Source organism: Salmo trutta, chromosome 24 (assembly GCF_901001165.1).
Source record: "Salmo trutta chromosome 24, fSalTru1.1, whole genome shotgun sequence".
Lineage (NCBI taxonomy): Eukaryota > Metazoa > Chordata > Actinopteri > Salmoniformes > Salmonidae > Salmo > Salmo trutta.
This window is the reverse complement of record NC_042980.1, coordinates 43,917,108-43,940,995: the sequence shown is the minus strand read 5'-3', so window position 1 is coordinate 43,940,995 and position 23,888 is coordinate 43,917,108. Positions and strand designations below refer to the sequence as shown.

At 42.1% G+C, this 23,888-nt stretch overlaps 1 protein-coding gene across 2 annotated transcripts; it reads left to right on the top strand.

Moving 5' to 3' along the window:
• The first annotated feature begins 6,465 nt into the window (after positions 1-6,465).
• On the top strand, positions 6,466-23,260 carry LOC115161371 (interleukin-10 receptor subunit beta). 2 transcript variants are annotated; one of them, XM_029712314.1, is made up of 7 exons: positions 6,466-6,637; positions 7,175-7,286; positions 15,648-15,799; positions 15,996-16,141; positions 16,359-16,500; positions 20,969-21,126; positions 22,034-23,260. In XM_029712314.1, the coding sequence occupies exons 1-7, from the start codon at positions 6,580-6,582 to the stop codon at positions 22,220-22,222; spliced, it is 957 nt and encodes a 318-aa protein (XP_029568174.1). In that variant the 5' UTR covers positions 6,466-6,579; the 3' UTR covers positions 22,223-23,260. The 2 variants fall into 2 exon arrangements, with proteins under 2 accessions (XP_029568174.1, XP_029568173.1); XM_029712313.1 differs by having other exon boundaries at positions 16,356-16,500.
• Positions 23,261-23,888: the final 628 nt, after the last annotated feature.

The window sequence follows — 23,888 nt, the reverse complement described above, 5'->3', positions numbered from 1 at the left end:
CGTTGTACAAACTGGCGAGAGCTATCCGAGCAAAAGGTTAGCTGATGACCATTAGCTGGCTAGTTAGCTGGCTAGCTTATGTTGGAGATTCCAGTAATAGAGGTAGAGAAAAATACTTTAGAGAAAATGCAGGTCCACACCACATTGGGTGAGGTGGGTTGCAGGAGAGTATTTTGAAGTAAGGGGTTAGAAAAATATAAAAAGATATGCGAAGAAAAAGATAAAAATATATATACATGGGACACGACAAGACGAAGGACAAAGACGTCTGACTGCTACGCCATCTTGGATTCGATTTCTCCCTTTGCATACCAAGGTAAGTTTTCTAACTCAAAATGAAATGATAGATTGTTCCACTTGTACTTTTGCGACACTTGAGCAGTGACTAGACATTTGATTAAAATAAATCCCAACTAAACAAGTGTTACAGGCGAATCTAAAAGCATGCAATAATGATTGTGTATACAGTGCATTAGGAAAGTACTCAGACCCCTTGATTTTTTCCACATTTTGTTATGTTAGTCTTATTCTAAAATGGATTAAAATGTTTTTTTCCTCATCAATCTACACACAATACCCCATAATGAAAAAGTAAAAAGGATTTGGTAGAATTTTGTACAAATTTATAAAAATAAAAAAACGAACATTTTACATAAGTCTTCAGACTCTTTACTCAATACTTTGTCGAAGAACCTTTGGCAGCGATTACAGCCTCAAGTCTTGCGTATGACGCCACAAGCTTGGCACACCTGCATTTGGGGAGTTTCTCCCATTCTTCACTGCAGATCCTCTCAAGCTCTGTCAGGTTGTAAGGGGAGCTTCGCTGCACAGCTATTATCAAGTCTCTCCAGAGATGTTCGATCCGGTGTCTGGCTGGACCACTGAAGGATGTTCAGAGACTTGTCCCGAAGACACTCCTGCATTGTCTTGTCTGTGTGCTTAGGGTTTTTATCCTGTTGGAAGGTGAACCTTCGCCCCAGTCTGAGGTCCTGAATGCTCTGGAGTAGGTTTTCATCAAGGATAGCGGGGTGAACAGGCAGTTGCTTGGGTGGTTGTTGTCCATGATTATCTTTTTGGCCTTCCTGTGACATCGGGTGCTGTCTGGAGAGCCTTGCGGTTGAGGGCAGTGCAGGAGGTGATAAAGGATGCTCTCAATTGTGCATCTGTAAAAGTTTGTGAGGGTTTTAGGTGACAGCCTCCTGAGGTTGAAGAGGCGCCGTTGCGTCTTCTTCACCACGTAGTCTGTGTGGGTGGACTATTTCAGTTTGTCCGTGATGTGTACGCCGAGGAACTTAACTTTCCGTCTTCCCCCTTACTGTCCCGTTGATGTGGATAGGGGAGTGCTCCCTCTGCTGTTTCCTGAGGCACACAATCATCTCCTGATTTGTTGATGTTGAGTGAGAGGTTGTTTTCCTGATTCCACACTCTGAGTGCCCTCACCTCCTCCCTGTAGGCTGTCTTGTCAGTGTTGGTAATCCAGCCCAATACTGTTGGGGGAGAAGGGCCTTTGTCACCTCCCTGACTAAGGCCCTTCACCCCCGATTGCTCAGTTAGGCCGGGCCTCCAGCTCTAGAAAGAGTCTTGGTGGTTCCAAACTTCTTCCATTTAAGAATGATGAAGGCCACTGTGTTCTTGGGATCTTTCAATGCTGCATACATTTTTTGGTACCCTTTCCCAGATCTGTGCCTCGACACAATCCTGTCTTGGAGCTCTACGGACAATTCCTTCCACCACATGGCTTGGTTTTTGCTCTGACATGCACTGTCAACTGTGGGACCTTATATAGACAGGTGTGTGCCTTTCCAAATCATGTCCAATCAATAGAATTTGCCACATGTTAGTTGTAGAAACATCTCAAGGATGATCAATGGAAACAGGATGCGTCTGAGCTCAATTTCGAGTCTCAAAGCAAAGGGTCAGAATACTTATGTAAATAAAGTATTTCCGTTTTTTTATTTTTTATATATTAGCAAAATTTTCGAAAAACCTGTTCATTATGAGGTGTGTGTGTGTGTGTGTGTGTGTGTGTGTGTATTTTTTTTTTTTCAGTGCTGATCTGATTGGTCAAAAAAATTGTTAGTGAAAAAATATCAGAATTGAGCTGCGTGTCTAAACTCAGCCATCTTATCCCATGCTGTTAAATGATACTTGAAATTACTTTTTTTCACGTCATCATTCTGTAGTGACATTTTCTCCAGTGTTGCAATGATTATTATTTAATTTTTTACAGAACTGAGAACCTCAGAAGCACCTGTCTCATTACACAAGGCGATTGTCTATGTTAATTCCCATAACAGACTGATAATTAAGTGGCTGGTTTGTGTGTCATCATAGCCCTGTTATACCAGTTTTTTTCCCCATGCGTCCTGTGTCCTGATCGTGTCCACATTCTGATTATGCACACCTTTTCAGACTGGTGTAGACAATTAAAACACGCATTGGGAACCTATTGTGAACAGATCTTCTTGACCACCTCAGGAGGTAATCAGCCATGCATCATGCATTGTATCTGGAAATCTAACCTCATCCTCAGGCTACATTGCTAACAAGAGAGAGCCGGCTGGTGGACGAGATTACTTCAATTGTATAATGAAAACCACATGTTAATGCAAGGTGTAACCAGTGTTTATATAACTGTGGTTTGTCACACATATTTATGTTTCATTAGCTAAGATACATTAGTTATTTGGCCAACTAACAGCCTGATTGCCTGCTGTGCCTTTGAATACTGGCCCTGAATAGTGGGTAAGAGCTGCATGGTATGTACACCACACACAAAGCCTAATTTGGCTTCCTCGGGGTTAAGTGCTGTTGTCTTTAGTAGTTATCTTTTTAGATTAGACATGCCATTTCAATTGGTGCTGTATTTCTGTTAACAGGTGGCAGAATTTCAGTGTCAGTTTAAATCATGGATGCTCTCGAGAGCAAGTCACACAGCAGACACCTGCCTTCATACTAAGAGCAGAGAACCCCTGTCCACTGCTTGGATTAACCGAGGAACTGGTAGACTTCCAACCCACATTCAGTGCCTCTGTAGCACATGGGAATGTGTGAAACTCACTCATCAGCCTGAAGTGTTCCAACTTGCGCTGCTGAATAGCTAGCTTTTCGGTGGCAGAACTGGGTAAGATGCTTCAGGAGGGCGGTGATGTGTGTTTGTGAGGCAGAGCTCCTCGGGTTTGAGCCTTGGTATGAGCTGATTCAGGTGGAAGTGGTAGGCCTATTCGCTAAGCAAGCAACTGGCCAAAAATTGGTTGAATCAATGTTGTTAACGCGCCATTTCAACCAAAAAATGTACTGTGATATTGAACAAGGAAAATTACTTGGATTTGCAAAAAGTCATAAATGTGAATTTTGTCTTTTTTTCACCCAACTTTTAACCTAAATCCAATTTTGGGGTTTGATTTCACATTAGCTGATAACTTAACCAAATGTAAATCAAAACTAGGCGTTGAACTTACATATGTGCCCATTGTGTTACACCTTTACTGTTTAGCATAATTATCATACAGTCCAGTTAGTGAACATTTCTAATACAAAAAATGTATAGTGACGTGTTCTTCATACTGTATGTGTGTAATCTTATCAGTGGTGGGAAAAGTACCCAAATGTCATACTTGAGTAAAAGTAAAGATACATTAATAGAAAATTACTCAAGTGAAAGTCACTGAGTAAAATCATACTTGAATAAAAGTCTGTAAGGATTTGGTTTTAAATATACTTAAGTATCAAAAGTAAACGTAATTGCTAAAATATACTTAAGTATCAAAAGTAAAAGTACAAATCATTTTAAATTCCTTATATTAAGCAAACCAGACGACACCATTTTTCTTGATAATATTTTATTTATGGCTAGCCAAGGGAATGCACCAACTAAACATAATTTACAAACAAAGCATGTGTTTAGTGAGTCCGCAAGATCAGAGGCAGTAGGGATGACCAAGGATGTTCTCTTGATAAGTGTGTGAATTTCACAATTTCCTGTCCTGCTAAGCATTCAACATGTAATGAGTACTTTTGGGTGTCAGGGAAAATGTATGGAATAAAAAGTACATCATTTTCTTTAGCGATATAGTGAAGTAAAAGTTGTCAAAATATAAATAGTAGAGTACAGAGTCCCCAAAAAACGACTTAAGTAGTACTTTATAAAGTGTTTTTACTTAAATACTTTACACCACTGAATCTTATTTTGCTGCTTATACTAGATGCTGGAGGTGTTACTTGTGTGGTTTGTTTGACTGTACCCCAGCCCTCACATATTCACCACTGAAACCACACTGACACCGCAGACTCCTCTCACTTACAATAAGCATGAGGTGCATAGATTGACACTCTTTGAAAACACATTTCCAAAAGGATTTCTTGTGTGGGGAAACTGGTTCTTCCAAAAAAAAAAACGTTTTCAGCTGAAGAACCGGGCCCTTTTTTTTTTTGGAAGAGGGTTCTTTGTAAGGCAAAAGGTTCTACCTAAAACCTCTTAAATGTTAATTCCCCTATTTTGTTTTATCAAGGTAATTCGCTTATAAATAAACTTATATTAAGGCCAAATCGCTTCATGACAATTGTGGCTGATAGCCTCGTTTCCCTGCTTCTGTTTGCCACGAATGACTCTGGAGGTTATCGGGTTACATATCCACAGCCATTGGAGGCTCGGGCGTCCTGCCTTAACTCTCATTCGCTGATCGGACTGTCAGTCAATTAGTGGTGACAGCGGCACAGCGCTGCAAAACTGAGAGTACTGCAGTGATAGGAAGTAACATGCACAAATCACTCTGTAACAAATACAAATCGAATCAATTCAATCAGATACGCTTCAGCTGACATCCAAATCGCGTTGTTTTGACGGTGTCGGGAACCGCATTATAGGTGTCAAATGGCTCCCGTTGTTGTGAACGGATGATTTGTCGCAACAGATGGTTTGTTTACGTTTATACTGTTGGGGTTTAGTGGAGCAGGTCTACAACAGTTGTTGACAACTATCATTGTAGCTAAACCTAACCCTTTACTAGCCTTAACCTCATTCCCCTAACCCGCTACCTTAATTCACTTCCGTTGCTGCGCTAGTTATCCTAACCTGCTATGTAAACAAACCATCTCTGCCGACAAATAATCAGTATCGCCACACCTGTTTAACTTGATCTGATTTAATCTAGGGGTATTCAATCCATTTCGCGGTAATTCGGCGTTACAGCGTGAGTGATATGCAAAGGAAATGTTCTGCATTCACTGTAAAACCTGTATACATCGGCTCAGTCGGAAATTACCTTTACATTTCTAGCGCGGTGTCTCACTTTAGTGAAAGACTGAATAGAGACCTGTTTATTTTTCAGTGTAAACTAGACGTTGAATTTACCTATGTGCCCAGTGTGTTACACCTTTACTGTTTAGCGTAAATATCATATAGTCCAGTTAGTGAACATTTGATTCAGGATTAAAATAAACCAAGTGTTGGTTTTAAAAACCAGAGTTGAGTGTGATTGTGTCATGTTTAATCTTTGTAGAGTAAAACACTCCAAACCATGCCCATCATTATCATATTTCCCAACATGCTTCATTGCAGATTGATTTTCAGAATTGTTTGTTTCAATATCTGTGTTTTTCCATGTAAATGGATTGGTTGATCTGGTTAGTAGTTGGACATATTGCACCCTGTTACTGAGATGTTTGTTCCAGTTTAGATGATTTAGGTAGTCTTAATAATTAATCTTTCCTACCCTGGCAGTCATTTTGTACAAATTCTAATTGTTGGCTATCCTCACTCTGGCTGGATTCCAATAGGAATTACACTTCACTTTACAAGCCAGCCTAAAGTGACTTGCAGGCATGTTGTGGCCTGTAAATCAGGAGTTTCCTAACAGCACTGTGTTAGGGTATATCTAGGCCCTCACAGAAAGGCCTTAGTTATGATATAATGTATTGTCAAAAAGTTTTATTTTATAAACGAATAAGGCCGGGGGAACCGTTCATAAAAAGTTATAGGAAGAACCTTTCAAATGGAAAGGGGTTGTCAGCAGAACCCTTCACAGAGGGTTCTAGGTAGAACCATTTGCAAAGGATTCTGGGGCGAAGAGAGGGACGGAACCTACACTGTTACACAAGCACCAAAAATGGTTCCTCTACGGGGACAAACTGAAGAACCCTGTATGGTTATATTTACCATATATTTTTTTTCTAAGAGTGTAAATAGTCATTGGCACAATCACATCTCTACATCAAGAGTGATCTTGCAATTGTCCAATACAGAGAACACCATACGGGAACAATTTTTCAATTTATATTGTTTTTAAAGATGAGCCTACTCTCATTGATAATACAATTATGACTATCTGTTCTGTAATGAGTCCTACACAGGAGAATAACATTTGATATCTCTGATATTTCATAATACATGATGCCATTGGGTTGTTCCTTTAAATGGGCGTTTCTACTTTGCCTTGGACTAAGCGATTGGACAGGAGAAGGGGAAGTAGATCACTCAGATTCTGGGAATTGAATTATTTAGCTTTCGCTGAAGGTTGTTGCTATATAGTGATCTATAATAGTATGTTGCAATCGCATAAATTAGCCTGATCAACTGAAATGTTGTGCCTGAAAGACGTTTTGTTGTTTTGGACTTTCTGTCATGTCCTCAGACAAGGTAATCCATTTTTTTCCCCCTCCTATTGGCTATTATTCCTGCTTCTTCGGTTTCGATTTAAAGGCTACACTTTTTCATAATGTTTGTAAGTAGCTAGCTGGTCAGCAGTCTAGGATTTCCTTATCTAACGTTAGTTAGCATAAAATCATGAGCATGTTGATCTAACTATAAATGTCTAGAGACATTCCTGATGGACACTCTTACTGACAGTTGTGGCTGCTTTGCGTGATGTATTGTTGTCTCTACCTTTTTGCCTGCACCCAACAATGTTTGTACCCTGTTTTGTTCAGCTACCATGTTGTGCTGCTATGCTGTGTTGATGCCATGCTATGTGTGTCGTCTTTAGGTCTCTCTTTATATAGTGTTGTCTCTCTTGTCCTATATTTTAATGTATTTTTAATCCCAGCCCCATCTCCGGCAGGAGGCCTTTTTGGTAGGCCGTCATTGTTAACAAGAATTTGTTCTTAACTGACTTGCCTAGTTAAATAAAAATAAATTGTATTAGGCTCCAGAAAGTGCTGACTCATTTGTCTGCAGCATGGTCTGAGGATGAGCTGTCATCTCCACGGCACGTGCACGTCAACTCTTCTGTGCATTGGAGCCCCGCCACAGACAGCCCAGGGATAAAGTACACGGTTCAGTACTGGAAGTGAGTATGCCTAGTAGCTGTAGTACATGGGTTAAATCAAAGTTTATTTGTCTGCAACAGGTGTCGACCTTACAGTGAAATATTTACTTACAGGCTCTAACCAACAATGCAATTTTAAGTAAAAAAAAAAAAAGTATTAGGTAAACAATAGATAAGTAAAGAAAGAAAACAACAGTTAAAAAGATAGTGAAAAATAACAGTAGCGAGGCTATATACAGTAGCAAGGCTATATACAGGCACCGGTTAGTCAGGCTGATTGAGGTAGTATGTACATGTGGGCATGGTTAAAGTGACTATGCAAATACTTTTGAAGTTTAAAACTTGTTTTTCAACTCCAAATTTCTTGTTAACAAACTATAGTTTTGGCAAGTCGGTTAGGACATCTACTTTGTGCATGACACAAGTAATTTGTCCAACAATTGTTTACGGACAGATTATTTCACTTATAATTCACTGTATCACAATTCCAGTGGGTCAGAAGTTTACATACACTAATTTGACTGTGCCTTTAAACAGGAAAATTCCAGAAAATGATGTCATGGCTTTAGAAGCTTCTGGTAGGCTAATTGACATTATTTGAGGCAATTGGAGGTGTACCTGTGGATGTATTTCAAGGCCTACCTTCAAACTCAGTGCCTCTTTGATTGACATCATGGGAAAATCAAAAGAAATCAGCGAAGACCTCAGAAAAAAAATTGCAGATCTCCACAAGTCTGGTTCATCCTTGGGAGCAATTTCCAAACGCCTGAAGGTACCATGTTCATCTGTACAAACAATAGTACGCAAGTATAAACACCATGGGACCACGCAGCCTTCATACTGCTCAGGAAGGAGATGCCTTCTGTCTCCTAGAGATGAACGTACTTTGGTGCGACAAGTGCATATCAATCCCAGAACAACAGCAAAGGACCTTGTGAAGATGTTGGAAGAAACCAGTGCAAAAATATCTATATCCACAGTAAAACGAGTCCTATATTCGACAACAAGGAAGAGGCCACTGCTCCAAACCGCCATAAAAAAGCCAGACATCGGTTTGCAACTCCACATGGGGACAAAGATACTTTTTGGAAAAATGTCCTCTGGTCTGATGAAATAAAAATAGAACTGTTTGGCCATAATGACCATCGTTATGTTTGGAGGAAAAAGGGGGAGGCTTGCAAGCTGAAGAACACCATCCCAACCGTGAAGCACGGGGGTGGAAGCATCATGTTGTGGGGGTGCTTTGCTGCAGGAGGGACTGGTGCACTTCACAAAATAGATGGCATCATGAGGAAAGAAAATTATGTGGATATATTGAAGCAACATCTCAGGACATCAGTCAGGAAGTTAAAGCTTGGTCGCAAATTGGTCTTCCAAATGGACAATGATCCCAAGCATACTTCCAAAGTTGTGACAAAATGGCTTAAGGACAACATAGTCAAGGTATTGGAGTGGCCATCACAAAGCCCTGACTTCAGTCCTATAGAAAATTTGTGGGCAGAACTGAAAAAGCGTGTGCGAGCAAGGAGGCCTACAAACCTACACCAGCTCTGTCAGGAGGAATGAGCCAAAATTCACCCAACTAATTGTGGGAAGCTTGTGGAAGGCTACCAAATACTAATTGAGTGTATGTAAACTTCTGACCCACTGGGAATGTGATGAAAGAAATCAAAGCTGAAATAAATAATTCTCTCTACTATTATTCTGACATTTCACATTCTTAAAATAAAGTGGTGATCCTAACTGACCTAAGACAGGGGACTTTTACTAGGATTAAATGTCAGGAATTGTGAAAAACTGAGTTTAAATGTATTTGGTTATGGTGTATGTAAACTTCTGACTTCAACTGTATGATTAACAGAGAGTAGCAGTACAGTTCCTCATTGTTGTTTGATAGACACACAGGCCTATATGCAGTGCTTTCAGAATGTTTTCACACCCCTTTGCATTTTTCCACATTTTGTTGTGTTACAAAGTGGGATTAAAATGGATTGGAATTTTTGTCATGAATTGATCAACACACAATACTCTGTCAAAGTTGAATTGTCAATTTGTTATTAATGGAATATACTTTTTTTTGCTAAGTATTCAATCCAGTCAATACATGTTACAACTACCTTTGGCAGTGATTACATTTACATTACATTTAAGTCATTTAGCAGACACTCTTATCCAGAGCGACTTACAAATTGGTGCATTCACCTTATGATATCCAGTGGAACAACCACTTTACAATAGTGCATCTAAATCTTTTAAGGGGGGGGGGTTAGAAGGATTACTTTATCCTATCCCAGGTATTCCTTAAAGAGGTGGGGTTTCAGGTGTCTCTGGAAGGTGGTGATTGACTCCGCTGTCCTGGCGTCGTGAGGGAGCTTGTTCCACCATTGGGGTGCAAGATGAGCGAACAGTTTTGACTGGGCTGAGCGGGAACTGTGCTTCCTCAGAGGTAGGGAGGCGAGCAGGCCAGAGGTGGATGAACGCAGTGCCCTTGTTTGGGTGTAGGGCCTGATCAGAACCTGAAGGTACGGAGGTGCCGTTCCCCTCACAGCTCCGTAGGCAAGCACCATGGTCTTGTAGCGGATGCGAGCTTCAACTGGAAGCCAGTGGAGAGAGCGGGGTGACGTGAGAGAACTTGGGAAGGTTGAACACCAGACGGGCTGCAGCGTTCTGGATGAGTTGTAGGGGTTTAATGGCACAGGCAGGGAGCCCAGCCAACAGCGAGTTGCAGTAATCCATACGGGAGATGACAAGTGCCTGGATTAGGACCTGCACCGCTTCCTGTGTGAGGCAGGGTCGTACTCTGCGAATGTTGTAGAGCATGACCCTACAGGATCGGGTCACCGCCTTGATGTTAGTGGAGAACGACAGGGTGTTGTCCAGGATCACGCCAAGGTTCTTAGCACTCTGGGAGGAGGACACAAGGGAGTTGTCAACCGTGATGGTGAGATCATGGAACGGGCAGTCCTTCCCCGGGAGGAAGAGCAGCTCTGTCTTGCCGAGGTTCAGCTTGAGGTGGTGATCCATCATCCACACTGATATGTCTGCCAGACATGCAGAGATGCGATTCGCCGCCTGGTTATCAGAAGGGGGAAAGGAGAAGATTAATTGTGTGTCATCTGCATAGCAATGATAGGAGAGACCATGTGAGGATATGACAGAGCCAAGTGACTTGGTGTATAGCGAGAATAGGAGAGGGCCTAGAACAGAGCCCTGGGGGACACCAGTGGTGAGAGCGCGTGGTGCGGAGACAGATTCTCGCCACGCCACCTGGTAGGAGCGACCTGTCAGGTAGGACGCAATCCAAGCGTGGGCCGCGCCGGAGATGCCCAACTCGGAGAGGGTGGAGAGGAGGATCTGATGGTTCACAGTATCAAAGGCAGCAGATAGGTCTAGAAGGATGAGAGGAGAGAGAGTTAGCTTAGCAGTGCGGAGAGCCTCCATGACACAGAGAAGAGCAGTCTCAGTTGAATGCCCAGTCTTGAAACCTGACTGATTAGGATCAAGAAGGTCATTCTGAGAGAGATAGCAGGAGAGCTGGCCAAGGACGGCACGTTCAAGAGTTTTGGAGAGAAAAGAAAGAAGGGATACTGGTCTGTAGTTGTTGACATCGGAGGGATCGAGTGTAGGTTTTTTCAGAAGGGGTGCAACTCTCGCTCTCTTGAAGACGGAAGGGACGTAGCCAGCGGTCAAGGATGAGTTGATGAGCGAGGTGAGGTAGGGGAGAAGGTCTCCGGAAATGGTCTGGAGAAGAGAGGAGGGTATAGGGTCAAGTGGGCAGGTTGTTGGGCGGCCGGCCGTCACGAGACGTGAGATTTCATCTGGAGAGAGAGGGGAGAAAGAGGTCAAAGCACAGGGTAGGGCAGTGTGAGCAGGACCAGCGGTGTCGTTTGACTTAGCAAACGAGGATCGGATATCATCAACCTTCTTTTCAAAATGGTTGACGAAGTCATCCGCAGAGAGGGAGGAGGGGGGAGGGGGAGGAGGATTCAGGAGGGAGGAGAAGGTAGCAAAGAGCTTCCTAGGGTTAGAGGCAGATGCTTGGAATTTAGAGTGGTAGAAAGTGGCTTTAGCAGCAGAGACAGAAGAGGAGAATGTAGAGAGGAGGGAGTGAAAGGATGCCAGGTCCGCAGGGAGGGGAGTTTTCCTCCATTTCCGCTCGGCTGCCCGGAGCCCTGTTCTGTGAGCTTGCAGTGAGTCGTCGAGCCACGGAGCAGGAGGGGAGGACCGAGCCGGCCTGGAGGATAGGGGACAGAGAAAGTCAAAGGATGCAGAAAGGGAGGAGAGGAGGGTTGAGGAGGCAGAATCAGGAGATAGGTTGGAGAAGGTTTGAGCAGAGGGAAGAGATGATAGGATGGAAGAGGAGAGAGTAGCGGGAGAGAGAGAGCGAAGGTTGGGACGGCGCAATACCATCCGAGTAGGGGCAGAGTGAGAAGTGTTGGATGAGAGCGAGAGGGAAAAGGATACAAGGTAGTGGTCGGAGACATGGAGGGGAGTTGCAATGAGATTAGTGGAAGAACAGCATCTAGTAAAGATGAGGTCAAGCGTATTGCCTGCCTTGTGAGTAGGGGGGGAAGGTGAGAGGGTGAGGTCAAAAGAGGAGAGGAGTGGAAAGAAGGAGGCAGAGAGGAATGAGTCAAAGGTAGACGTGGGGAGGTTAAAGTCACCCAGAACTGTGAGAGGTGAGCCATCCTCAGGAAAGGAACTTATCAAGGCGTCAAGCTCATTGATGAACTCTCCAAGGGAACCTGGAGGGCGATAAATGATAAGGATGTTAAGCTTGAAAGGGCTGGTAACTGTGACTGCATGGAATTCAAATGAGGAGATAGACAGATGGGTCAGGGGAGAAAGAGAGAATGTCCACTTGGGAGAGATGAGGATTCCAGTGCCACCACCCCGCTGGCTCGATGCTCTAGGGGTATGCGAGAACACGTGGGCAGACGAGGAGAGAGCAGTAGGAGTAGCAGTGTTATCTGTGGTAATCCATGTTTCCGTCAGCGCCAGGAAGTCTAGGGACTGGAGGGTAGCATAGGCTGAGATGAACTCAGCCTTGTTGGCCGCAGACCGGCAGTTCCAGAGGCTGCCGGAGACCTGGAACTCCACGTGGGTCGTGTGCGCTGGGACCACCAGGTTAGAGTGGCAGCGGCCACGCGGTGTGAAGCGTTTGTATGGCCTGTGCAGAGGGGAGAGAACAGGGATAGACAGACACATAGTTGACAAGCTACAGAAGAGGCTACGCTAATGCAAAGGAGATTGGAATGACAAGTGGACTACACGTCTCGAATGTTCAGAAAGTTAAGCTTACGTTGCAAAAATCTTATTGACTAAAATGACAAATGATACAGTACTGCTGGCTGGTGGAGTAGGCTAGCTAGCAGTGGCTGCGTTGTTGACTTTGTTAGAACGTGTAGCTGGCTAGGTAACCTCGATAGTTTCAGTACTACACCTTGTCATGATACAAAAGCAACTTTGTAGCTAGCTAACATAACACTAATCAAGACGTTCCTTTGTAATGTATTTAGTTTCTACAGTGCTGCTCGTCGGTAATAGTTGGCTACTTTTGGAAAAATGGCGTCGCGGGGGACGGAAATAGCTGGCTAGCTAACCTCAATAATTACAGCTGTGATTCTTTCTAGGTAAATATGAATAAGAGCTTTGCAACCCTGGATTGTACAATGCTTGCCCATTTATTCTTTGTAAAATTCTTCAAGCTCTCTCAAGTTGGTTGTTGATCATTGCTAGTGTCGTTTCTTTGGCATCATTAAAGATATTTTATAGAATAATTTCTCTTTTATTATTACGTGATTATACTAATCATGTAAATGAAATTAACTAGGAAATCAGGGCACCAAGGAAAATCTTCAGATTACAAAGTTATAATTTTCATAATATAACTCTTCAGATACTTTAATATCTGATCAATTAGTCTTCTAATTAATGAGTTATTCTTTACCTCACATTAGTCTCATTCCAAACGTCGTAAATTGTTGGTTATCTGCACGAACCCAGCCTTTACTATGAATCATCCATACACCAATTGTCTTAATTTATTTACTAACTAACTAAATAATCACAGAAATGCATTAACAAACAAACAAACAGTAGATATTTGTTTACAAGGAAATGATAGGGGAGGTTCCCTAGTGGGCTAAGCCGATATGATGGCTTGGTGGACAAAGGGAAGTGGGTGTGGACTGATAAGGGCGGGAAAGACGAGTCACTACACAGTTGATAATTATATTGATTGAAATGCTAATCCTTTGCACATGAACGCTCACTCATTCGGGAATAATTGCAATCAATATATATATATTTATGCTCAGTGTGTCGTTGTGATCTCTGTTGGAATCGTCCGTCTTTCTGTTGGAAAGTTCATCTGAGCTTCTCTCTGCTTCCCTGGAGTATTTCGTGGTTAGAATGGTTACTTCAGAGTACCGTTCAGAAATGTTCTTATAGAATAGATGTTTCGGTGGTTGTCGGTCTTCGCATTCCAGGTCGACATAATTTCTAGCTGCAGACTAATGATTACTATCGAAGATTTGCTCTTATTCTGTTGGGATTGATAGTCTCAGAGTTTAACCATTTCCACCCGTGTAGCCAATGCTCCACGTTGTTTGGTTAGGAATTCAACAACCATTACAACCTTAACTTATACTGAGTTTTTTGTGGTCTCTACTCAAACCTTCGCCCCCTCGGTGATTGAGGTACGAATGGTCTCAAGAGGATTTCTTCAGGAGGGGGTTTTATTCGTAACAGTAGAAAAGGGCCGTCCCATGAGCCAGATCATGTCTGTGCTCCTGGGGGCGGGCCAATGACTTTAAAGGGAATACAATTTTCTCACATTAACCGTTTAAAATCACATTACATCATTTCACAAATAGTTTCATTTTTACTCATTCATTTTAAACAATAATTAGACGCAAACCTCATAACGGAGGCTCCTGTATAAACAGAGTTATGGTAATGTGGCTGTATTGTCTTTCATGAGGTCACAAACATGAAACAAACCGGACCGGGTCGTAGCTGGCTTCTCCACCGACCGTTTACACATTCACCAAAACATGGATATTGTTCAGTTCTCAAGTTCTGTGATAGAGAGAACAAAGGAACTTCTTCTACATGTGTCTCTTTCTGCATGGCCAGGAGGAGAGAGTCTCCTCCTGGCCATGCAGTGTTTCCTCTGACACATTGGTGCGCCTGGCTTCCGGGTTAAGTGGGCATTGTGTCAAGAAGCAGTGCGGCTTGGCAGGGTCGTGTTTCGGAGGACGCACGGCTCTCGACCTTTGCCTCTCCCGAGTCTGTACGGGAGTTTCAGCGACTTGTAACTTCCAATTGAATACCATGAAATTGGGGTAAAAAGAAAAATATGACGAGTGGTACTCAGTAATGTCTTGATGGATTTGCCCCAAACAAAATGATTTGTATTCAGGGCAAATAGTTCATTTCTTTCCTACATTTTTGGCAGTATTACTTTCGTACCTTATTGCGAACAGGATGGATGTTTTGGAATATTTTTTGTTCTGTACAGACTTCCTTCTTTTCACTCTGTCAGTTATGTTAGTACTGTGGAGTAACTACAACGTTATTGATCCATCCTCAGTTTTCTCCTATCACAGCCTTGTAACTGGTTTAAAATCACAATTGGCCTCATGGTGAAATCTCTGAGTGGTTTTCTTCCACTCTGACAACTGATTTAGGAAGGGTCTTTGTAGTGACTGTATTGGTACACCATCCAAAGTGTAATTAATAACTACCCCATGCTCAAAGGGATATTCAATGTCTGCTTTTCTTTTTACCCATCAACCAATAGGTGCCCTTCTTTGCAAACCATTGGACAACCTCTCTGGTCTTTGTGGTTGAATCTGTGCTTTTAAATTCACTGCTCGACTGAGGGACCTTACAGATAAATGTATGTGTGGGGTACAGAGGTGGTGCAGTCATTAAAAAATAATGTTTAACACCATTATTGCACACAGTCCATGCAACTTAATAAATGACTTGTTATTAAGCACATCTTTACTCCTGTTATTTAGGCTTGCCATAACAAATGTTGAATACTTATTGACTCAAGAAATTTGAGCATTTAATTTTCTTTTAATTTGTATACATTTTTTAAAATCAAATTCCACTTTTACATTATTGGGTATTGTGTGTAGATCAGTGACATATAACCTAAATTGTATCCATTTTAAATTAAAGCTGTAACACAACAGAAGGTGGAAAAAGTCAAGGGTGTGAATACACTCTGAAGGCGCTGTTGATCGGTGTCTTTATTGGTGTCCCAGGTCAGTTGATCAGCAAAAACTTCTGGCCCCCTAAGGATAGATGTTTTGCTCAGTTATGACAGAATTATTTTCTCATCTGAGCCTTCTTTTTAATCCACAGCAGTGACCGCAAGAAGTGGCTCAACGTTTCGGGCTGTGTTCAGACCGAGCTCACCACCTGTAATGAAGTGTCCGGACTGGGATGTGTGATGGTGCAAGTCCTGGCTCAGGAAGGAAACCGCACATCCAGATCCGTCCAAGCCTGTAGCCATGGTAACGGATCATTCTACTTCGCTCCTGATAAACTGTATACAATTTGGATCTGGCCTGTTTCATGTCATGTCCAAGGCCTAGTCTGCTACATCAGTATGCCAGCACACTGGTAGCATTGTGGTTTGGTTCGAAAGCTTGAGCAACGGTATTTAAAATCATGTTCCCTACCCCTTCTCTTTCTGACTTACCCACCCAGCTGATTCGTGCAGCCCTGAATTCCAGTTGATCTCCGAGGAAGGACTTCTGATGGTCCAGATGGTAAAAAACAACCGTCTACGGGAGGATAATGCAGGCCATTTTGAATACAACGTTCAATACGGCAGAGACGGGGAGGAGCTCAAAGTGAGTAGCATGTGGACGCAAGCCAGGTTTAAAAAAAATATATATATATTTAATGCAGGTTTTTTTTATCCAGCCCAGCACTGAAACACCGTATTCATCCAAGGTTTGGCCAATTAATTGGGAAGTTATCAGGTGTTTTGGTGATCACCACTGTAGGATGTTTAGTGTGATTTGAAGATGAGTTGATGTGCCTCTCTCTCTACCCTTGTTTTAGCAGGATCTTTACACCTCCACATCCTTTAAGACCATCAACGGTCTGGATGTGGGCCAGAGGTACTGTGTACAGGTCCGGTATTTCTGTTACAGCAAACCCTTTGGAACCCCTAGCACTCAACATTGTGAGTCCATATACGAGTCAGGTGAGGCTCATCCAGGCTTTCTCTGTATTAGTTGACTTGCTGTTACCATTATCCTATCCTCTAATGCAGGTCTTCCCAAACTGGGGTACGTCAAATAAAAATGTGATATATATATATATATATATATATATATATATATATATTAAAACAGTACATTGTAAAATATAAATGGGGCTATACATTTGGGTGAGGTTTTTTTCTCACCTGAGTAGCCTCGTTTCACTGCCAAAAATAAAATTAAACCATCTGGCGAAATAACAACACAATGTCAAATACAGGTAGCCTAGTCAAATAATTAACGTCCAATCACATTAACCGTTACTCTCTCGCGGGAATTCCACTAACGTTCCGTAGGTAGCCAAACATAGCTGCTGCTCATGTTGGTATCTGTTCTGATGGCGCCAAAGCCATGACAGGGAGACAGTGGCGTGCAAGCAGTTGCTCCCGACGCCACTTGGGTACACTGCAGCATCCACCGACAGGCTCTTGCTGCCAAGGGAATGCCTGACAGCTTGAAAGATGTTTTGGACACTACAGTGAAAATGGTTAACTTTGTTAAAGCAAGGCCCCTGAACTCTAGTGTATTTTCTGCACTATGCAATGATATGGGCAGCGATCATGTAGCGCTTTTACAACATACAGAAGTGCGCTGGTTATCAAGGGGCAAAGTATTGACATGTTTTTTTTTAATTGAGAGACGAGCTTAGTTTTCTTTACTGACCATAATTTTCACTTGTCTGATGATGAGTTTCTCACACGTCTGGCCTATCAGGGTGAGGCTTTTTCTCGCCTGAATGATCTGAATCTAGGATTACAGGGACTCTCCTCAACTATTATCAATGTGCGGGACAAATTTGAGGCTGTGATTAAGAAGTTGGAGCTCTTTTCTGTCTGCATTAACAAGGACAACACACAGGTCTTTCCATCATTGTATGATTTTTTTTTTTTGTGTGTGCAAATGAACTCAAGCTTACAGACCATGTCAAATGTGATATAGCGACGCACCTGAGTTGGGTGCGCAATTACACAGGTACTTTCCCGAAACGGACGACACAAACAACTGGATTCGTTATCGCTTTCATGCCTTGCCTCCAGTCCACTTAACAATATCTGAACAAGAGAGCCTCATCGAAATTGCAACAAGCGGTTCTGTGAAAATTTGATTTAAACAGAAGCAACTGCCAGATTTCTGGATTGGGCTACGCTCAGAGTATCCTGCATTGGCAAATCGTGCTGTTAAGACACTGATGACCTTTGCAACCACGTACCTATGTGAGAGTGGATTCTCGGCCCTCACTAGCATAAATAAATACAGGCACAGACTGTGTGTGGAAAATTATTTAAGACTGAGCCTCTCTCCAATACAATACAACCCAACATTGCAGAGTTATGTGCATCCTTTCAAGCACACCCTTCTCATTAACCTGTGGTGAGTTATTCACCATTTTTGATGAACTAATAAGGTTTTATATGTAAGATGGATAAATAAAGAGCAAAATTATTTATTATTATTATTATTATTTGTGCCCTGGTCCTATAAGAGCTCTTTGTCACTTCCCACGAGCCGGGTTGTGACAAACTCACTCATTCTTGTTTAATAAATGTATTGTATAGTGTGTGTGGCAGGCTTACAATGATGGCAAAAAAACAACATTTGAGAGTGCGCTGACCCTGGTGCTAGAGGGGGTACAGCTGGAGGTTGAATGTTTGAAGGGGTGCACTGACCCTGGTGCTAGAGGGGGTACAGCTGGAGGTTGAATGTTTGAAGGGGTACGGGATGATAAAACGTTTGGGGACCACTGTTCTAATGATAACACTTCACCTAGTAACTCGTCATTCTCTCTCTCAAAACACTCAAAGGCCAGTTTTATGTACACCACCTCTATCACGAAAATGGTTCGCTCCTACAGACAGTGAGTCACGTGGCCGTGCATTCGGGAAGTATTCAGACCCCTTGACTATTTCCACATTTTGTTACGTTACAGCCTTACTCTAAAATTGATTACATACTTTTTTCCCCTCATCAATCCGTTAAATAAAAAAAAGATCTTGTACAAAAGTTTGGACACCTACTCATTCAAGGGTTTTTCTTCATTTTTACTATTTTCTGCATTGTAGAATAATAGTGAAGACATCAAAACTATGAAATAACACATATGGAATCATGTAGTAACCAAAAAAGTGTTGAACAAGTATTTATATTTGAGATTCTTCAAAGTAGCCACCCTTTGCCTTGATGACAGCTTTGCACACTCTTGGCATTCTCTCAACCAGCTTCACCTGGAATGCTTTTCCAACAGTCTTGAAGGAGTTCCCACATATGCTAAGCACTTGTTGGCGGCTTTTCCTTCACTCTGCGGTCCAACTCATCCCAAACCATCTCAATTGGGTTGAGGTCAGGTGATTGTGGAGGCCAGGTCATCTGATGCAGCACTCCATCACTCCCCTTCTTGGTAAAATAGCCCTTACACAGCTTGGCGTGTTTTGGGTTATTGACCTGTTGAAAAACAAATGATAGTCCCACTAAGCGCAAACCAGATGGGATGGCGTATGACTGCAGAATGCTGTGGTAGCCATGCTGTTTAAGTGTACCTTGAATTCTAAATAAATCACTGACAGTGTCACCAGCAAAGCACTCCCACACCACCTCCTCCATGCTTCAAGTACTGAGTAAAGAGACTGATATTTCAGGCAAGCCGCACTGCTTTTTGACACAATGCCCACTTAACCCGGAAGCCAGCCGCATAATGTGTCAAAGGAAACACCTGGCAACCATGTCAGCATGCACTGTGCCCGGCACGCCACAGGCGTCAGTAGTGCGTGATGGGACAAGGACATCCCCTAACCCGGACAACGCTGGGCCTATGTGTCTCAGTCGCGGCCGGCTGCGACAGAGCCTGGACTCGAACCCAGGATCTCTAGTGGCACATTTAGCACAGCGATAGACCTTAGACCACAGGCCCTCAGTTTTTTATATTTAATAAATTAACAAAAATGTCTAATCCTGTTTTTGCTTTGTCATTATGGGGTATTGTGTGTAGATTGATGAGGGGAAAAAAACTATTTAATCAATTTTAGATTTGGGCTGTAACCTACGAAAATGTGGAAAAAGTAAAGGGGTCTGAGTACTTTCCGAAGGCACTGTATATATCTATATACAGTTGAAGTCGGAAGTTTACATACACCTTAGCCAAATACATTTAAACTCGGTTTTTCACAATTCCTGACATTTAATCCTAGTAAAAATTCCCTGTCTTAGGTCAGTTAGGATCACCATTTTATTTTAAGAATGTGAAATGTCAGAATAACAGTAGAGAACATGATTTATTTCAGCTTTTCTTTCATCACATTCCCAGTGGGTCAGAAGTTTACATGCACTCAATTAGTATTTGGTAGCATTGCCTTTAAATTGTTTAACTTGGGTCAAACGTTTCGGGTAGCCTTCCACAAGCTTCCCACAATAAGTTGTGTGAATTTTGGCCCATTCCTCCTGACAGAGCTGGTGTAACGGAGTCAGGTTTTAAGGCCTCCTTGCTCGCACACGCTTTTTCAGTTCTGCCCACAAATTTTCTATTGGATTGAGGTCAGGGCTTTGTGATAGCCACTCCAATACCTTGATTTTGTTGTACTTAGCCATTTTGCCACAACTTTGGAAGTATGCTTGGGGTCATTGTCCATTTGGAAGACCCATTTGCGACCAAGCTTTAACTTCCTGACTGATGTCTTGAGATGTAATATCAGTCAGGAAGTTAAAGCTTGGTCGCAAATGGGTCTTCCAAATGGACAATAACCCCAAGCATACTCATTTTCCTGCCTCATGATGCCATCTATTTTGTGAAGTGCACCAGTCCCTCCTGCAGCAAAGCACCCCCACAACATGATGCTTCCACCCCCGTGCTTCACGGTTGGCATGGTGTTCTTCGGCTTGCAAGCCTCCCCCTTTTTCCGACAAACATAACGATGGTCATTATGGCCAAACAGTTCTATTTTTGTTTCATCAGACCAGAGGACATTTCTCCAAAAAGTACGATCTTTGTCCTCATGTGCACTTGCAAACCGTAGTCTGGCTTTTTTTATGGCGGTTTTGGAGCAGTGGATTCATCCTTGCTGAGCTGCCTTTCAGGTTCTGTTGACGTAGGACTCGTTTTACTGTGGATATAGATACTTTTGAACCTGTGTCCTCTAGTACCTTCACAAGGTCCTTTGCTGTTGTTCTGGGATTGATTTGCACTTTTCGCACCAAAATACGTTCATCTCATGCACAAAGTAGATGTCCTAACCGACTTGCCAAAACTATAGTTTGTTAATAAGAAATGTGTGGAGGGGTTGAATAACGAGTTAATGACTCCAACCTAAGTGTATGTAAACTTCCGACTTCAACTGTATCTATATCAATCTATTTTGATATCCATCTATCTATATCGCTCCCTATTTCTCTGTGTGAGATGTGTGTTATCTTCCTGTACAGAAAGGACACGGAAAATGAAGATTGTGGTGATCGGTGTGACCGTTACTATCCTGTTGGGTGTCTTGGTAGTGGGCCTTACGCTCTTCATCTACAGGTACCATAAGAAAGTCAAACAGTTCCTTCAGCCCCCACTACGGTTACCAGACCACTATTTTGAGGTACGTCTTCCCACGGAAACAGTAATCATAGATGTGTTGTTTCATGTGATATCCGCGTCTGTTCATCTGGGTGCCTGTCAACTTAATGCCCTTTCATTTTAGTCAAATTTTAGTTTCATCACATTTTGTAGTACCTCCTTTACCTATAGTAAACATACAGTGTCTTCTGAAAGTATTCTTACCGCTTGACCTATTCCACGTTTTGTTGTTGTTACAGCCTAAATTCTAAATGGATGAAATAGATTGTTCACCCATCTACACACAATACCCCATAATGACAAAGTGAAACATGTTTCTAGAAATGTTAGCAAATTTCTTGAAAATTAATTACAGATCTCATTTGCTTAACTATTAAGTATTTACAACCCTTTGGTATGAAACTCCAAACTGAGTTCAGGTGCATCCAATTTACTTTTATCGTCCTTGAGATGCAAGGAAGAATTGGAGAAAATCCCCAAATCCAGATGTGCAAAGCTGATACAGACATACCCAAGACGAATATGTCAAGGGGTTTGAATACTTTCTGAAGGCACTGGATGTTTACTATAGGTTAATGATGTGATGTGACAAAAAGAATGGGCATTTAGTTAACTAAAATGGCCCTGTTTTCATCATTTTGAAAATAACTAGACTAAATCATTGTTCAAATAACACAAATTACTTAATGCTATTTTATCTATTTTATTTATTTTAGTCTAAATTAATCAGATTAGACTAAATCTACAAAAGTGCCAAAATTAACAGGCATATATTAATGGGACACCCCTGCATAAATAAAATGCATCAGTTGCCTTGTGCGAGCCAGAATGGCCCATAGGGCAGGAGCCTATCTCCCCCTTGATGTACAAGTAGCCTACAACCCCTGGACAAAGTGCTAACAACTTTCATGATTGGGTTCATTTTCCAGTACCTGTCAGGGGTTTTCCCCCAGCAGGCCCTGTCCATCACAACCAGTCCCTGTGAAGAACGCCATGATCTCATCTCCATCGTCTGCCGTGAAGAGGACCTGTCGGACTCCTATCTGATTCCTGAGTCTGACAGAGAACATGATTATGACTCACCTAATGGACTGGATTTATTAGATCATTTTGAGTGATCCTGTGATTTCAGACATGAGACTTTTGCACTCCATTAGGATTTGAGATGAACTTGATAGCGTCAATACATTTAACTAGGGGCGGCAGGTAGCCTAGTGGTTAGCGCGTAGGGTCAGTAACCGAAAGGTTGCTGGATCGAATCCCCGAGCCGACAAGGTAAAAATCTGTCGTTCTGCCCCTGAGCAAGGCAGTTAACCCACTGTTCCCTGGTAGGCCGTCATTGTAAATAAGAATTGTTCTTATTTTAAATAAGAATTGTTCTTATTTACAACTGATTTGCCTAGTGAAATGAAGTTTATTTTTGAATTTTAATATAAAAAAATAAACTAGTAGGTCTGGCTATAGCACTGTTTCCACCCCGAAGGCCTTGCCTAGCATCAGCTACCAACATTATTGTTGATCAAAAGAAAATAAAGTCAACTTCTGTGGGTATTTTAGTTTGCTCTGCAACCGGGGCCAGAGAAAGATGCTTGTGTCTCAGTAATTACACCTACCCTGGATTTTCATTGGATAATAATAATAGATGCAATCAGGTAGTCCAGCTAAACATAGAACCGCTATACATTTCTAATTCATTTTAGGAAAGTGCATTGCTGAGGTTTTTCTGGAAAAGTAAGAAAGTGTCCTTTGGGCCAGGACTTAAATTGAGCATTTTTGTTTGTAACATTACTGCTGTATATTACAAATCTGTACATTTCACACTATTTCTTACTATTAAAAAATAATTAGAAAGTTTAATGGGGTACTTTGAGATTTAGGCAATGCTAACTACCGTTAGTGCAATGACTGGGAAGTCCATGGGTATCTGCTAGCAGGTCATTTCACTAACCAATAAAATGACATTTTCCCTGAGGTGTATGTATGTTCAAAGTTGGTTATGTCTTAAGTGTAAAGGTTTGTTGAGACCTATGCTGTCACTTTATACAAGCGTTGTCCTCGTACTGATTTACATGTCTTTTTATATTTTATATTGATTGTATTTCTTCTGTCAATTCCTTTATTACTTCATGCTGTTCATAAAGTTTGGACACATTCAAGGGTTTTTCTTTATTTTTTACTATAGTGAAAAACACAGAATCATGTAGTAACCAAAAAAGTGTGAACCAATCAAAATATATTTTTATATATTAGGTTCTTCGAACTAATGTTCGGTTCTGAGAATATGAAATATACTTATTTAAGTAACTGAGGGAGAGAGGGTAATGTATAACATTTGCATTATGTCAGGATATGTTATTGTTAGCCATCGGGGATCCTCTGGGAGGAGAAGAGACAGTCTGGTACCAGGCACCATGACCGCCGTGAGTGAGTTGGGCAGGCAAGCGATCACATGTGGCAGGCATTGATAAGAGATGAGACCTCCGGTACTACTACCATCTATAGTACTACCACCTCCATCACTACTACCTCCACCACTACTACCTCCTCTACTACTACTACCCCTACTACTACCATCTCCACTACTACTACTACTACCGCCTCCACTACTACTACCTCTACTACTACTACCGCCTCCACTACTACTACCTCCTCTACTACTACTACCGCCTCCACTACTACTACCTCCTATACTACTACCACCACCTCCACTACTACTATCTCCTCTACAACTACTACACTACTGCTACTACACTACTACTACCTCCTCTACAACTACTACTACTA